General features: G+C 45.2%; 1 protein-coding gene across 3 annotated transcripts in view; it reads right to left on the bottom strand.

The window, feature by feature from the left end:
* Positions 1-1350: 1350 nt before the first annotated feature.
* Positions 1351-16842, bottom strand: part of BRD3 (bromodomain containing 3) — a 47171-nt gene continuing 31679 nt past the window's right edge. For 2 of the 3 annotated variants that reach the window (XM_067541851.1, XM_067541852.1), the window contains exons 7-12: positions 10084-10212; positions 8972-9163; positions 7603-7844; positions 5092-5384; positions 3182-3340; positions 1351-2083 (exon numbers count right to left, since the gene is read on the bottom strand). In XM_067541851.1, coding sequence (XP_067397952.1) covers positions 1968-2083; positions 3182-3340; positions 5092-5384; positions 7603-7844; positions 8972-9163; positions 10084-10212 — 1131 coding nt within the window. In that variant the 3' untranslated portion in view covers positions 1351-1967. The remainder of the gene's footprint in view (positions 2084-3181; positions 3341-5091; positions 5385-7602; positions 7845-8971; positions 9164-10083; positions 10213-16842) is intronic. The other variant, XM_067541853.1, reaches the window with a different exon arrangement.

The following is a 16842-nucleotide window of genomic DNA, read 5'->3' as shown; positions in this document are numbered from 1 at the left end:
TTATGGAGAAAAGGTGGAGCTCCAAGGCTCTTGGCTAATATGGCCCTCAGCTGGGCAAATGTCCAGGCTTCCCATGTTAGAGGCAATGAGGTAGCCTCAGGGAATTGGGGGTTGGGACAGGGAAAAGCATAACTCCTGTTAAACTCTGTATATTTTTTTCTTTACAATAAAAAGTTTTTTTTTAAAAAATCAAGAATTCAATTTACTATACATTTCCGCCCCTCAGAATACAAAGTTTATATCACAGAACTGGGGTTTTCCTAAAATTGGATTAAAAAAAGAAAAAACACAGTGAGAAAGATCTGTGGAAAAATTACAAATAAGATCAAATAAAAATGTGCTTCATCTGGAAGTCAGCTATACCTGTAAGTCTCCAAATTCTGTACAAAAAGGAGAGAAAAGAAGAAACAAAACAAAACAAAATGGAATACACAAAACATGATAGAGCACCAACACAGGAGACTATGGACTGTAGCACCTGTAGGTAAAAAGTCCAATATATTTAAATAAGGTCTCAGATTTATTTATTTATTTTTTAGACTGGTTCAAACCATTTAAAAACCTGCTGCATTTCTGCTGTTCTTCATAATGCAGTTTTCTTAATGTTTCAAATGACTGATGGTGTTAATAAATAAAGTATTTATATATACATGAATTAGGGACAGTGACAATGGAGTGTGTGTTGCAGCAGTGCAGGTTTAAACATTAGGCTGGACTCTCAGAGAAAATTGCTGAGCCTTACCAAAAAAAGTCTTCCCCCCCTTCCTTCCCACCCTCTCCCCCCTCCTTTTTTTTTTCTTCTTTTTTTTCTTGAGGTAAAAGTTTCAGTGTTTGGAAACCTGCACCCTGCGAGACACAGAAGTAGCGTTCCCTCCTAGGAGCTCGTTGCTGACACAAAGATAGGAAAAAAAAAAAACCAACTCAACATCCCTACCCCATTCCCTCAGTGACTTGGCCTGGGCTGAAGCTGCAGCACCTACTTTATCTCAAGCCCAGTCTAAAGCCTCTGATTTGGGAAGGTACTTGGAGCACGTGTCCGGTTTTTAAGCATGTGGATTATCTCCTTGACTTCAGTGGGCATGGTTCATTAGGGCTGGTTAAAATGTTTTTGAGGGGAAATTGGGTTTTCAGTGACACAGAAAGTGTTCCATTTTCCTTAAAATTTGTTCATTTTTGTTGAAAGACTGAGCATGTTTTATTTTTTCAAGAAAAAGTCAAAATTTTCAGTGGAGGGAAAAATTCTGACCAGCTCCACTGCTCACATGCTTAAAGTTAAGCACATGCTTAAGCACCTTCCTGAACAGGGGCCTAGGCCTCTACAAAAAAAAAAAAAAAAAAAAAGATACATTTTAACAATCCACAGTACATGAGTTTTTGTTTTTTTTTAATGTAAAAAGATGATAGCATCTGACATTTTCATCACACTGTAGACTTGGAGATTAAGAATACTAGTGCTAATAACAAATACACCAACTAGTTCAAAAGCTAACATCTTTCAGATACAGTACCATTTTACAGAGATTTCTTTTTAAAAAAATGTTTTCCTTGCGTCGTAGTGAGCCAGGTTGGATGTATTAAAAGGGAGCTTTGAAAAAAAAAAAAGAAAAAAACCTCAAAAAACGTATACTACACCTTGCAGATTTTTCTATGGATCTCTTGTTAAGAGTTCAAAGTTCTTGTCTTTTCCAAGCAACCATCTTCAGTTAAAAAAATTTTAGAGACTTTACGCAAAGTGAACTACTTATCATAAAGTCTAGTCACACGCACACACAAAAAGATCTTTGACCTATTAAAAGCAAAGAAAAAAAATGGAAGATATCTCTTATAACACTGAATTAAAAAAAATATATAAAAAAATAAAAGAGAGAACAAAAACCTGACCACCATCGAACAAGAGTAGTATATTAACCATAGAAGGGAACACTGCAGAGTATCAGTGTGTATGTTGTCCATTAAGTGTCTGTAGTTTATTCTGAATCGCTACTGTCTGAACTGGATCCACTTGAGCTGCTGCTTCCGGATTCTGAGGAGCTGCTGCTGCTGAGACGGGAAGGGCCTCCGGATGGAGCAGAGCCGGACTTTTCTAGAGGGAAGTACGTTGTGCATCACTTATTTGAAAGATATCTGAACTATGAAAGGTTTATTCATATAACCCCTTCTCTACACTGCCACTGCCCCCCAGGGTTAAACTGTCTATGGCTGTTATGGTACAATCCGATAGTTGGGCGATGAATAATATTAGTTGGTCATATTTTCCTAAAGGACAAAGACAGGTTGATCACATTATCAATCAAAGGCTCTACCCAACTCCAGGCAACAGCCAGGCTTGGAGACTGTCAAACCTGTTATTCACTCTAAGGCCTTGTCTACATGAGAAATTTGCACCAGTTTAACTTTGACGACAGCTACACTACAAGCTAGGGATGTATACATGCTCACTCTAGCTCTCACTAAGCTAATGTAAGTATAAACAGCAGTGGAGCCGCGGTAGCATGGGTCACAGCAGCAGAGGCCCAGTTTAGCGGTTCTGAGTATGTACCCACTGGTTTCAGACAGGTTTGTACTCAGCACTGCTAAGCCATGCTTCTGCTGCCATTATCTATGCTACCACAGCTATACTAGTTGTATTCACATCAGCTCAATGTGAGCGAGTATATGTACACAAGCTAGAGCAAGTGTGTGTGCACAAGCAGTGGAATAACAGCCCTAGCTCATAACAGATATGGCCTGAAATCAGTTTTTAAACCGATTTTGTTAAATAAGCACAAACCCCTGTGTAGACACACTTCTTTTGGTTTAGCCTTAATTGATTCCTAATTGACAAACTAAACTGGAATAAGCTCAGTTTAAACTGAAATAAGACTGCCCACACAACCTTTCATTTTGCTTTCATTAAATCACTTTAAAAGTCACACCTTAAGTTAAACTGACGCCACTTTCTCATGTAGACAAGCCCAAGCTAATAAAGACTAATAGTGTTGCTGGTGATGGGAATTGTGCGACATCTCCTGTTTGTTTGTTTGGTTTTTTTAAAGTAGATGTGTCAGTCTGAAACATAGCTCCATATATTAATTGAGTCTCTCTCCATACATATATGTCTCTATATAGTAATTGATTTGGCCCAGGGACTATACAGCAGTGAAACCGCACTACAAGTAGTTGATGAAGTGTGGCCAGTTACCTTTTTTCGCAGGTTTCTTGTTGTTGTTTAGCTGCCCGCTGACATCCTGCAACCGTTTTTCTAACTCTTTCTTCTTTTCCTGAGCTAACTCTTCTTTAGACTTTGCTGCTTGCTTTTTCCCACTTGCAGCTGTGGAGGAGGAACGCACAATTTCTGAGACTGCATGGTTGGGGGGAAAAAAGAGCGGACATCACTATTTTACAGGGCACACAAAACGATGCAACTGCTCTGTAGTTACACTGTGAAGATCATGTGACCACATAGCAATTACACATCCCTACAGAGGACAACAAACAAAATCGCACCGCCTCTCAGATAACAATCACCTTTTACATGATTTTTTTGTTTTATTTTTAAGATCTCTTGGAAACTATTTTAGAAGAGAGAAATATCCATGTAATAACCTTGTAGTTACAGGTTACTTACCAGCCACTTATATGGTCAATAGTTACATTGTAATTAAAGAATTGTTACATGGGTTTTCTGCCCTGTAAAACAAAGTGTCCCATTAAAGGTTGTCAGAAGCAGGCATTTGCCATCAAGCTCTAGCTTTTTCATGCAAGAATTCAGCAGTTTTGTTGCTTAAAAAACCGAACTGCAACGGATTCAGGCAAAAATTGCAGATGGCAAGGATGTATTTGCATTAGGTAGTATTAAAATGTTAAGAGGTATCAACAACAATCCTCATGCTTCAGATCATAAATTAATGCCAGCTGAGGTGAAGAAGAAATACCCTCCCACAGTACATAATGAATAAAAGAGGTCTATTGTATACTTTCTACTGTCGCATATCAGATGTTGGCCATTATCAGAAACAGGGTAGATGTCCATGGGCTTGATCCTGGAAGGAAACCTACGTATTGTTTTAAAGTAATGACAAACCAAAACCCTCCCACCAAAAACTTACTGAGAGTCCCCTCTGAAAGCTAAACATTTTAATAAGCAGAATGTGGCAGAAAAGTTTAGTTACATTCCAGGGTGCTGACATGGTCACTACAGTTCAGACAAAGCCCTGTTTATCAGTGCTGGGTATGCAAACTTCAGACACCTGCACTGATGATATTCTGAGATTTTTCCTGTTAACACAGGCTTATGGTGCAAAAATAAAATGCTCTCCCACACATAACCATTCCGGAGAGTCTCTCTGAATTGTTCCCGCAGCAAATGGATTCAGTCAAAGTTAAGCAGGCACATTAAAAAGCAAAAAAGAACTATCAAGATCCTCAAAAAAGATAAATTGGCTTAGGCCTCTTTGGAAGTCATATGGCAGCAAAATGGGGCTATTATGCAGGGATCATGGTTATCTGCTACATTTGATTCTTTGCTCCTGGAGGTGAGGGGCTGGGGACAAAGCAGAGACCACTTATCGAGGAAGGACAGTCTTGTAGTTAAGAAACAACTTAAATAATCAGGGCTCAATTCCTGGCTCTGCCACAGACTTTGTGAGAGACTTTGGGCAAGCCACTTCATCTCTTTGTCTGTATTGTCTATTTAGATTATATGGTCTTCACAGCAGGGAACGTATCCTTCTAGATGTATGCAGAGCACCGAGCACAATGAGGCCTGGATCTTGGTAGTGCTTTCTAGATGCTATCATAATGCAAACGACAACAAACCCCCCACAGATTCTGGAGGGAAGAAGCACAGTTGTGGGGAGTTGGAACCTTCAGCCTTCCATGGAACAGGATTTTGGGGAGGGCAGGAACAGAATAAATAGAAGGGTCTTGGACATTTCCATTGCGGGGAGGGCAGGGAAGAGGCTTCTTAAAAAAATCACTGTCAGGTTGCAACAAGTAATCAATGTTTGGAAAGCAAGTTTGATAAGAGGAGAATCCTAACGAGGACCCCCTCGCCTCCCGCACCGGGGGGACTGGGGCTGAGGGGAACTCGCGAGTCATGAGGTAACTTACAAAATGGTTTCCTTTGTTTTTTCTGTAAACAAGACTTGACGTATCTCTCCAGTTCTCGTAAAGTTGTGGGCTTCAAGGTTTCAAAATCTATTTCTATCTCGTCGGGGTTGGAGTCCCTGAGGGAAGGTTCCCGCGACTGGATGATGTGCACCACCCTGCCCAGCTTTTCCCCCGGCAGGCGGTTGATGTCCAAGCTGAGCTGCCGTTTTTCATCATAGGTCATGGGCAAGCCCTCCTCCTCCTCCTCCGAATCGTAGGGCGCAGACGCCTGCTTGCCTCCTTTTTTAGGCTGCCTGGAGGGTTCAAAAGCAGAGACACGCTCACGGGTGTATCGAGTTCATTTCTTCTCTCCTCATGTCAAATGTTCTACCACTGATGATGAACCCCCCCATGCCATGCCATCCTTACTGGCATGCACAGGGGAGGACAGCTTGCAACCCCTCCCATAATAATTTTACAACCCCCCAAGGGGTCATGACCCCCAGTTTGAGAACCCCTGCGTGACTACCAATCCCTAATGTTGGGGGATGCCCCCTGTTCAGGCCTCAATTCAGGAGAGCACTGAAGCCTGTGGTTAAGACCCAGCGATGTCAGTGGTACTGGAGGATGCACTTAAGTGCCGTCGTGAACAGGGATGCTTTTCCTGAATAGGGGCCTAACATCCCACGTCTAGCATCAGGTTGATTTAGGACACAATTCAGTCTGGTATGTCGGCAGTTGTGACTGACTGTGAGAACACCGTGTGGGGGGGGACATTCCCCGCCCCAGTCAATAAGGGGTTCAAGAGCTCCTCTGGGCTCAGTCAGCCCCAATCTGCTGCAGCTCTAAGGCTTCTCAATCCTGGAGAGGGGCAGGTCCTTAAAAAGGAGGCTCCTGGCTCAGGCTGGGCGGCATTCAGGGACAAGCAGAGGTAGTGCATGAGCCGCCTGGCCCCAGAGAACAGGGGCTGTCTGCTGGGGAACTCCTCAAGAGCACCAACCGCCTGATCTCTCTGAGGAAACAGAGGGATCAGCTTTTTCCTTACTGTTCTTCTCGGAGACCCAGAACTTAGCCTATGTTGTTTGGTAAAGAGCCCAGATCTTCCCCCCAGGACCTTGTGGGGACCCGACCCTTTTTGTGGGCCAGGGAGGCATTTTGTCTTTTTCTTTGGGACTACTTTAACACCCCCTCCTCCCGCCCTCGAAGGGAACTGACCCCCACAGAGGCACGGCCAGAAGGTTGCACCCCAAGTCTGGAGCCCAGACTACAGTCACACCACTGTCCAGAGAAGGACATCCAAGACGAGAGGGGCACCTCAGCCCTCATGCCAAGAGGGCGCCAGAGAGGTACAACTCATCACAACACCACACAACCAGACAGTGGATGGAACCCGTTGGAGTGGGCCTCATTTACAGAGGACTGGAAGGGACTCAGCGCTCATTTTCCGCTTGACTTCACTGGGATCAGGTTTGGGCCCTGTTTTTTACGAGGTGTCCGCATTCGGGAGAGAGAAGCCAGCTCAGAAAGGAGGGGCTGGATCCTGAACCCATGACAGAACTCCCACTGATTTCAACAGGACCAGGGATCTGGCCCAAGGTAACTGACCCCAGCGCAGAGCCCCTGCCCATTCTGAACAGAACTGGAGCTTCTTCAACGTTCCGAAACATGGGGTTAACTTTTTAACTCCCTCTCTCCCATTGTTTTTAACGTCCGCAGGCACTTCTGCTGCACTCCAGCTGAGACTGGAGTGGAAGTGATGAACTACCATGTTCTTGCTGGCTAAGCCAGAGGCAGAAAGCATAAGAAAAAGCCTGACCTGGAGATGTCTTCCTCGAGATCTTCAACGCCTGGGGCATTAGAAATAGGGTGGATCGATCTCCAGCTCTGGTTCAAAGACTCAAGAGATTCTAATCAGGGTCTGCGCTTCTGGGGAGGGCACTTTCGTTCATGCTCAGCGCTGGCCTAACTCTGCTCTCCTTGAAGTCGGTCGGAGTGTTGCTGTTGACTTCAAAAGGTGCAGAGGCAGGCCGGTGCCGAGTGCTTCTGCAATTCCCACCCAAGACGTTTCTCGGATGTGACCCTCCAAGCCTGTTATCCACTAGGCTAGTGTGGATAACGAAAAGCTCATTCTACAAAACTGGCAAGGGAATGGAAAGGCTAATACAGCAGAACCTCAGAGTTACGAATACCAGAGTTACGAAGTGACCGGTTAACCACACCCCTCATTTGGAACCAGAAATATGCAATCAAGCAGCAGCGAAGACAAAAACAAAAAAAGCAAATACAGTACAGTGCTGTGTTAAACGTAAACGACTAAACAATAAAAGGAAAACAGCATTTTTCTTCTGCATAGTAAAGTTTCAAAGCTGTATTAAGCCAATGTTCAGTCGTACATTTTTGAAAGTACAACCATAACGTTTTATTCAGCGTTACGAACGTTTCAGAGTTACAAACAACCTTCGTTCCCGAGGCGTTCGTAACGCTGAGGTTCTGCTGTACAGGAAGGCTCCAGACAAGATGCCCAACACCCACCTGTTAGCTGTGGTCGTGCTATTTGCTTTTTTAGCTGGTGCTTTCTTCTGCTGGGTTTGTTTTGCTGGTTGGGCCACCTTGGGTTTCTTCTCCTCCTCGGCTTTCACTTTGTGCTTCTCTTTTTCTTTCTCTTTCTCCTTGTCTTTCTTTTTCTTCTCTTTTTCCTTCTTCTCTTTTTTTTTCTTTGGTTTGTTCACGGGCGCTTGCGACAAAGCAGCGAGCTGCTCGTGCACCGCCTTCAGCTGGGGGAGAGAGCAGGAGAGTCAAGCCCCAACGGCAACACACTGAGCTCCTCCTGGCACCAACAGCAGCCACCCACCCATATCTGCTCACACCTCTCCCATACACACCAGCATCTTTTAATTTTCAAGTCAATCATGGGGCTGAATATTGATTTCAGCTAGGGAATTTAGTTGGAATGTTGGTCGCTTTCTTTAAAGAGCGAAGTATGGGTCCACGGAAGCTGACCCTCAGGTGAAAATTTCATTCCCCATTCTTTAGGCAAATGAAAAGTAGCCACCTCTCAAGTGGAGAAACCCAGGAAACATAGGGAGCGCTGGCTAGTGCTTTGGACTGGGGCATCGGAGTTGTCGGGCTCTATTCTTGGCTCTGCCAATCATGTGCTGGGTAAATCTCTTGATTATTTAGGTGTATTCTGGTGGCACCTGGAAACCCCAACCAAGGCCCCTGGTGTTTGGGTCTGCATGTGCACATAAGAAGGGAAAGTCCCTGCCCCAAAGAGTTTACAGTCTAAAGCAGGGGTTTTCAACCTTTTTTCATTTGCAGACCCCTGAAAAATTTCAGATGGAGGTGCAGACTCCTTTAGAAATCTTAGATGTAGTCCGTGGACCCCCAGGAGTCTGCGGACCACAGGTTGAATACCTCTGGTCTAAGCAGACAAGACAGCCAATAGGAGAGAGAAAGGAAGTATCATTAACCCCATTTTACACCAAGGGAAACTTGCCCAAGGTCCCAAAGGGAGTGTGTGGTATACTTGAGTTTCCCCGCATGTAAAATGGGTGTGATAATCTTTTCCTAGGCCCCAGGAGTGTTGTGGGGCTTCATTAATATTTGCCACCTGCTTTGGGATCCTGGGAGGAAGTGTGCAATGGAAGTGCCAAGTATTGTTGTTGCAAAGGAAAATTAACATTTTTTTAAAAACCATTTGCTGTAGACTAGGCTTTTCCTGCACCGTAAAGGCTCCAGGAGGGAATCTTGGTTGCCGAGTCTCAGCCCAGAGGGGATTTTTACAACAAAATTATACCCTCCTGAAGCGCGGCTCTAATATGCATTTTGTAAATGTGCGCACCACATGCACAGACATACCGTGCACTACGGTGAGGCTGCTCAGAGCTGGCCTGTCTCTCACCTGCTCCTGGAGCTCCGCCAGCCTGGTTGCTCGCTCTTCTTCGGAGTCGGAGCTGTCTGAGTCAGACGAACTCTCCTCGCTGCTGTGGCTGCTTTCCGTGCTTTTGCTGACGACCAGCGCCATCGGAGGAGGTGGGGGCAGGGGCTCCACTGGCTCATCCGGCATCTTTGCGAACCTCATCTCAAAGACGTCCTGCAGAAGTTGTGGGATTCAGGATGACAAAGATGCCTCAGCCACAGCGGCCTCATTCTGCCTCTTTTAAGGTCATGACGTTACTTAAGGCCGCAGTAGGCGCCCTGATCAACTGTCAGGGCTCCGCTGTGGTCAGTGCGGTACAGACAAGTAACTAGGAAGACACTCCCTGCCCCAAAGAGTTTGTGGTGGATCCAGCTCCTTTGGTGTCAGTGGAAAGACTCTCAATGGGAGTTGGATCACACCTTAATCTCTCTTTGTAAAGTTGTCTGAGACCTACGTGGGGGGCAGATCATCCAATATTTACCTACTGTGGGTTTCTTACACCTTCCTCTGAAGTATCTGGCGAGGAGCCACTGATAGAGACCAGACACTGGGCTAGAGAGACAATGGGTCTGATCTAGTCGGGCAATTCCTGGTGCATTTGCTTTGCTCATAACTGCTCCTCTGCTGATTGGCTAGATGCCCGCTTTAGTATGTAGCTCCTCCATACAGTTCAGAAAAAATCCTGGGAGTATTGACACTAACGGCGCCTCTTGTTTGCGAGCGTGAGAACATCTGCTGCAACAGCCTTGGATGTTGGCTTTGGGATGGTACGTTGCTAGCAGAGTTTTCAGGCTGCACAATTTCTCCCACCTCTTCCAGGGGGCGTTCAGAGAGGTGTATTATGTAAACCCAAGGTCTCTCTCCTTTCACTTTGCAATGCAATTAGGAGCAGAGTGTTCAGCTTTGAGTCACACCGTGTGAAGAACAGGCTACAGCACAGGGCATCTCAGGCCCTTTCCAAATACTAGGGAAGTCAAGGACCCTCCTGGATTGACACCAAGAAGAGCTGAGCAGGCTCAGAACCTCAAAAGGTCCCTGCTAAGGTTGAACTAAAATATACTGTCTCTGAAAGATGCATTTGCCAACATCTTTACCTGGAGTTTCCTGGCCATGGCTACAACTTCATGGTCTGGAGGATTGTACTTGTAACAATTAGAGAACATTAACCGAATATCCGCTGCAAACCCTTGTGCATCCTGGTATTCCCGGCTGTCCATTTTTTTCTGCAAACAAATAAGCCAAAGGGGGCGGGGAAGGAAGTGGGGGGAGGAGGGGGAAGAGCCATAAGCAAAATGCATTCACAGTGACTGCACAGATTAAAGGTGGAACACAGAGAGAGCTCAGAGTAACTAAAAACGGTTAGCCTAAGGTAGCAGCAGTTTGGTCCAGCTTGCTTAATTCAACTTGCTAAATGACATTTAAGGCTTCAGATAATATTTTAAATAAATCGAATCCTTTGACTATTGTGTCACAGTGATTTAAACTCCAATATCCCAAGAAGTTCTGCTTCCACTGACAGTCTGTGAAAGGCTGCAAGCGTTCATCTTCTATTAGAAATGAGGGTTCCGTAAAAAGACGTAACTTTGCATCTGCTAAAAGAGGTAATAAAATTCCAGTCTGATGGCAAAGAGGGAGTGCACTGAAGGATCATCCTTCTTAGTATCCCCTTAGTTATAGTCCCTGTCACTGTACAATTCCACTGTGTTTTCAAATGTAAAGGGCTAGATCCTCAGCTGATGCATATCACCGCACCGCCATTGAAGCTGACTGAGCTATGGTGATGTAAAGCAGCTGAGATTCTGGCCCATGTGTATGCCCCTTAAAACTCCACTCAGTGCCCTTGATCCTAGATAATAAATGTCTAGCACAGTGTCACGAATAGATGCTGCAAAACATTAATGACATGAGCAAGGGTTTGCAGGATGAGACACTGAATAAGAAAAGAACAGAGAACGGAAGACTGGAAACTAGGGTCATCAGAGGACAAAGGTAAGGTTGTTTGGGTGCATTAAATGTGCATTTCCATACCTTAACATGTTGGGCTTTTCTCTTCCCCTCGTAGATTTTAAGGCCAGAAGAGACCGTTAGGCTCATCTAACGTGACATCCCGCATAACACAAGCTAGAGAACTCCACTCAGTGATTCCTGAATCGAGTCCAGTTGAGGTTGAACTAGAGTGTGTCTTTTAGAAAGACATCCCATCCTGACTTAAAGACTCCAAGTGCTGGAGAGTCTGTTGAAGCTGTTGGCAAGCCGTTCCAATCATTAATTACCCTTGCTGCATTAGCTAATTGTTACAAATTAAAAAAAATTGCACCTTATTTCCAGTTAGAATTTTTCCAGCCTCAACTTCCACCCATTTCTTTTCAGTTTAACCTTAACTCTGATCTCCCTGGGTTTGTATTGCTTGTTTAGAGAAAAAGTCTTGGAGCAGTTTTTTACTCTTCAGTTAGAGATATGTACTCAACCTTAAGCCCAGTTTAACGTACTGCAGTGGGATATTTTACTGCATAACTTCATTCTGACAGACTTACAGTGAGGTTTGTATGTGCACAGCAATTTCTTTTACAGAATGTGCAAAATCGAACAGTGCAAGCTTGATTTGTATCTACCGTACAGAAATGCTGTATTTGCTGAATGGCTAAAAGCCTCCATTCTGCAGCTCTCTGCAACTGGAACTCTCTTTGAAACGAGGAGGGTGTATGCAGAGGGACTGCAGGCTTGGTACGGTAAAAGATACCCCTGTGCAAAGGGCCAGTGGAAAGCGTATGTATCACTTAAATCAGAAAGGCCCCAATCCGTGGTCCTAATGCATCCAGAATCCCCATTCATTTCATTGGGAGATACACATGTTTGAGAGCTTCAGAACGAACTTTGTAATTAGCTCAAAAGGACGCATGTGGGACGTCAGTGGCAGACAGCCCTTGTGCAGCCATCTACACAGATGTGAATTTCATCCTTACTGAACTAATTCTGGTAGGAAATCTGCACTCAGAGTGACCTTACCACAGCAGCACTTCCCATTATGACTACAGCCAGACGTCTGCCAGGCTTTCTGTGACAAGACCCCATTCTGGGGGATTTAATAAGCCAGAGAATGCCTTTGAGCTGCACCACCAGGGTGGCAGGGGAGATAGAGACAGCTTTGTGCTCCTACCGATGAAGAACAGTTTGGCCTTGTATGGAAAACATTCTGGGCCAATTCCAAAGCAAAACAATACATTAAAACTAAAGAGCCCTGTTATTTTAAAATATGCCTTCCGGCTTGAAAGGCCTTTTTGATGATCTTGTGTTTGTTCAGAGTGCTCAATGGCTGATTATTGCCGATGAAATACATTTCAGCGAATGAGGCTTTGGTTTCATCCAAAAACAAAGGTTTTCTATCTCCAGGCCACCTTAATCTATGGATTTCGTTTTGTGTTGTTTTGTTTTAAAGAAAATTCCCTCAAGAAAGACTGAGCGCCTGGATTTCAAACGGCTGCGTGAAATGTTGGGGTGATAACTTCACTTGTCGAGCTTCGCAGCCACTAGCAGATGAGGTAAGTTTGCAACTGCAAGTCAGAATGAGAGCGTCTGGTCAGAGAGGGAACCGAAAAGACAGAGGAGACGGCTACACTGCAATTGGAGATGTGGAGGTAGCCCCTGTAGATATACCAGAGCTAACTTTAATCCACCGAGCTTGTGTGCCAAGGCAGAAGGATTTCGGCACAGGCTAGTAATTGCTCAGGGTCCCCGGTACGTCTACACCTGTGCTTCTGCGGCTTCACCGCTACCTGTATATGAACCAGCTAGATCGAAGCTAGCTCGGATTGGGTGACGCGTGCTACAAGCAGACCTCCGGCTGCAGTGCAGACACGCCTTTAGGCGCCCAACTTTCACGGATTCCCTTCAGCCCCTTTGGAAAGCCCAGCCCTAGATCTTAAGGAGTCTTTTAAATTAATAATTTCATGACGTAAGACGCTAGTGTCCCCTCTGCATGGTTCAGGGACAAGAGAGCAGACTCTCAGCAGGTGTAAATCAGTCTTGCTCCATTGCCTTCAATAGCACTGTGACAATTTCCATCAGCTGGAGATTCAGTCCAAGACTCTCCAGCCCCCGCTCACGAGTTACGTGAACTGTCTCATCAAGACTAGCTGCTTCATGGGTTAGTTATTTTAAACCGACAGAAAATTGTCCCCTGGAATGGCTGCAATTAAAGAAATCTTTACGATTCTCTGAGAAAAACGTCTCCCTGCATAAAAACCCTGAACTTGGCTGCTCCGAAACCACAGCAGTTTCCTGAAACAAAATTAACGAACTAGCATGTTTAACTCCCTGGAGGCCAGTGGTTTATTCTGAAAGCAGCACTAAACAAATCCTCTCATACGGGAACTGCTGAGTATGGCCCCTTGTGTCCTACAGTGTAAATAAAGGGCAAACACATCCATATTTATGTCTCCGCAGTGACGAAGAGAGACCTAATGGCCAGCGCACAGGGCTGGGAGTCAGGTGCTCTGGGTTCCCTTCCCAGCTCTCACACTGGGTGATCTTGGGCATAATGCTTCAGTTCCCCGTGCCTCAGTCTCCCCATCTGTAAAACGGGGATGATGCTGCAGTGCTGTGAGGAGGGTGGACTAGCGTTTGTCCTTGGGCACAGCTATGGAAATGCAAAGTATTATTACTGAGTCCAGACTCCCTGGCAATTCTTTTTTTTAAACTTATTCAAGTGTAATTACCAAATAACCTGCAGCAGCCACAGAGCTGTTACAATTTAATTCACCCCCTTTCACTGATGTAGTATATTCCAGAACCCGCCTCAACATGTGTCATTCCTGCTCACCACTCCACCAAACAGGGCCACTCTCTGATGGCCGCAGAGGAATCACATTCTACAGCACCCGTTTTGCTCTGTGATGCTCAGGGGATGTACACGGGTACATGCTCATTTATAGAGGACTCCTGTGCAAATCCCTTATGCCAGGAATGGGACAGGAGACCCCTGCAATTCCCTCAGCTCTTTCCATTCTGTTGTGATCAGCACCCCCTTCATATACGTATCCCCTCTCTGCACTAAAGACCCTTTCTCGGTCAATTGGAATCAGCTCAGTTATATTTCCTCATCATCTCTCCTTCTGTGGAGACCATCATGGCAACCAGCCCAGCCCACCTCGCTGGAACAAGCACAGTCACAAAGTACCCTCCAAACCATCAAGCACATGCGGTATACCTACTGCTCCTCAATTCACTGCAAGGCCTTCGACAAATACCTACCCGGACATGAAATATTAGCTCTGCAAAATCAACCCCTCATACATCCAGGGAGCAGACGTGACAGGCACACAGAATCCCATAGCATATATTCTTGTGGCTAAAGAGGTTTATTTCTAAGTAATGCATTCAGCATTAGCTCAAGGGATGTGGCTGCACTCCACATACCAGCACTATGATAATCACTACAGAATTGAACGTAGGACCTTCCGACTCATAAACCAAGCCCTCTCGAGCTACAGGAGTTGTAAGTTTTTGTTAATGCCACACAACGTATAGGGCCTGTCTCAATTAAATCATGCTAGGGTCACGTATGACAAAGTATCAACAAGCCGAAGGTGATGGCAACACTAAAACCGTTCAGCAGAAAATAATCCCAGACAGCACTTCAAACAGAATTTATTAAGAAAAATTCTACCATGCAAAAGGCCGTTCCAGAGTCTCTCTCTCTAAAAGACTCTACAGGGTTCACCGTTAATTTGTCTCCAACCTTCCCTGCTGTACTAACAAAGTACAGACTGCAAATGGGAGGAGAACATCACTCACTGGCGTAGAAAGTGCAGTCAGAGAGTCACATGTTTTAGACATTGCAATCAAGACTCTGAGAGCCCTAAAAGCATGCACTGAACGCCAATGGAGAGGAGTGTGAATTTAGTGCCAGCCAAAGAAATCTCCGTGTTCTCATACATCCAGGTCTTTTAGAAAAACAGACCTAATAGCACAGAATTCATCTAATCATCTTGCTTCCATGGCTTCTTGGGCAAAACCCTGACCTGACTGAGTCAATGAGAGCACTTGCTTTACTCACTTGGGGCTCAATCTTGCAAGGTGCTGTGCTCTTTGGAAAGGACCCTCCCCACCTTTGGCTTCCAATGACATCAACAGGAGTTGAATGCACTTGGCTCCTTCAAGGATCAGGCCTATAGGTAGTCCACTGAAGTCAATGCACTACTCGAGTGAGATAGCCAAGAAGGATCTGGCCATCGGTGATTCACTGACTGTTCTTCGCACAAGACAGCTGGGGAAGATTTTATTCGTAGCCCCTCCAAAATCATATTACCAAAATGGCAGTCTGTATTGGTGTAAGGTAGTAATGACTAGAAGGGGGACAGTCAGCTTTGGAACAAATATCCGTCAAAGCCCCGTTAAAGAAATCAGAGCTCTTTACAGAGATTTAAGGCTGGGTTTTTAATTGTGCACATGCAATAACTGTGCGCACAAATAACTGCATGTGCATTTGACAGAACACTGGATATCCAGCTACCCAACGGGGCCCGACTATTTTATAACAAACCCACCCAATTGCATCCATGGGTATCTAATCGTTGAATTACAGACTTTGTTATTGGTCCTCTTCAAAATCAGGGCCATGGTCTATATTTCTTAATTTCAGATGATTAACTCCAACACCTCAACAACTTCAGCAAAATTTCATATGAAAGGAAAAAGGAGCCATGTGAAAGTAATAATATTAAAACCCTACAATCTAATAGCCATATCCTGCAAACACTTATGCACCATAGCAAATTTACTCACGTGAGCCGTCCCAGTGGCCTTAAAGGGATGCCTCATCAGTAAAATTACTCATGTGCAAAAGAATTGACAGGATCGTGCTTTAAGCCAGTTATGTCCCTTAGAACCTCCAGTGTATCCTGTCTGTCTGTCTGTCTGATAGCCCACATCCTGCAAACACTTAAGCATGTAACTTTACCCATGATTAGCTCCAGTGAAGTTGATGGGATTACTCATCTGCATAAGTGCTTGCAGTACTAGGACCTCAGACTGTAAATTCTCCACTGCTGAGACAGATTGGTTTATAAACATTTCGGGTGTCTCTTCTTCCTAATATGTAGTACAGATCCATTGCAGAGCAAGGATAGAGGCAGCAATGCCGATCTAACAGAATCATACAGATGCAGAGCTGGAAGGGACCTCAAGAGGTCGTCTAGTCCAGCTCCTGGCACTGAAGCAGGCCCAAGAAAGCAAAACTATCCCTTACAGGTGTTGATCTAACCTGTTCTTTAAAAGCCTCCAGTGATGGGGATTCCACAATCCCCCTTGGTAACGTGTTCCAGTACTTAACTATCCTTATCGTTAGAAAGATTTTCTTAGTATCTAACCTAAATCGCCTTTGCTGCAAACTGAGCCGACTGTTCCTGTACTACCTACAGTGGACATGGAGGATAACTGATCCCTGTCCTTACTGTGGAAACAATAGGAATCAAAGTCAATCTATGCTAGGCTAAAACGCCCGTGGCTGAGATTGTCACTAAGGCAGGTGGCCAAGCTGCTCCAGGCAGGAGGAAGGTCCCTGAACCGCTCCAGAAGGACCCAAGGAGGAACACCAGTAAGCTCTACAGAGGAAGTCCCACCCGTGGTCTGATCCTGCTCCCTCTGAGATAAATGACAGTTCTGCCATTGCCTTTGATGTCAGCAGGACTGGGCTCCCGGTCAGCCCTGTAGCTGGCGACATCTGGAAGCAAGGGGCAAAATGGACCCATGAAGCTGAGCGTAGATTTTCTGGCAGTGGAGGAGGTCGTGTGATCTCATCCGTAGGGATGGAGCCTCACGACCCCCTGGAGCCCTGTGGGCCTGAATGGGAATCC

This window comes from Emydura macquarii, unplaced genomic scaffold, assembly GCF_026122565.2.
Source record: "Emydura macquarii macquarii isolate MOO-44397 ecotype Brisbane River unplaced genomic scaffold, CSIRO-AGI_Emac_v2 contig_691, whole genome shotgun sequence".
Taxonomy (NCBI): domain Eukaryota; kingdom Metazoa; phylum Chordata; order Testudines; family Chelidae; genus Emydura; species Emydura macquarii.
Note: the sequence above shows the minus strand (reverse complement) of the source record. Positions and strands in the feature narration are given on the sequence as shown.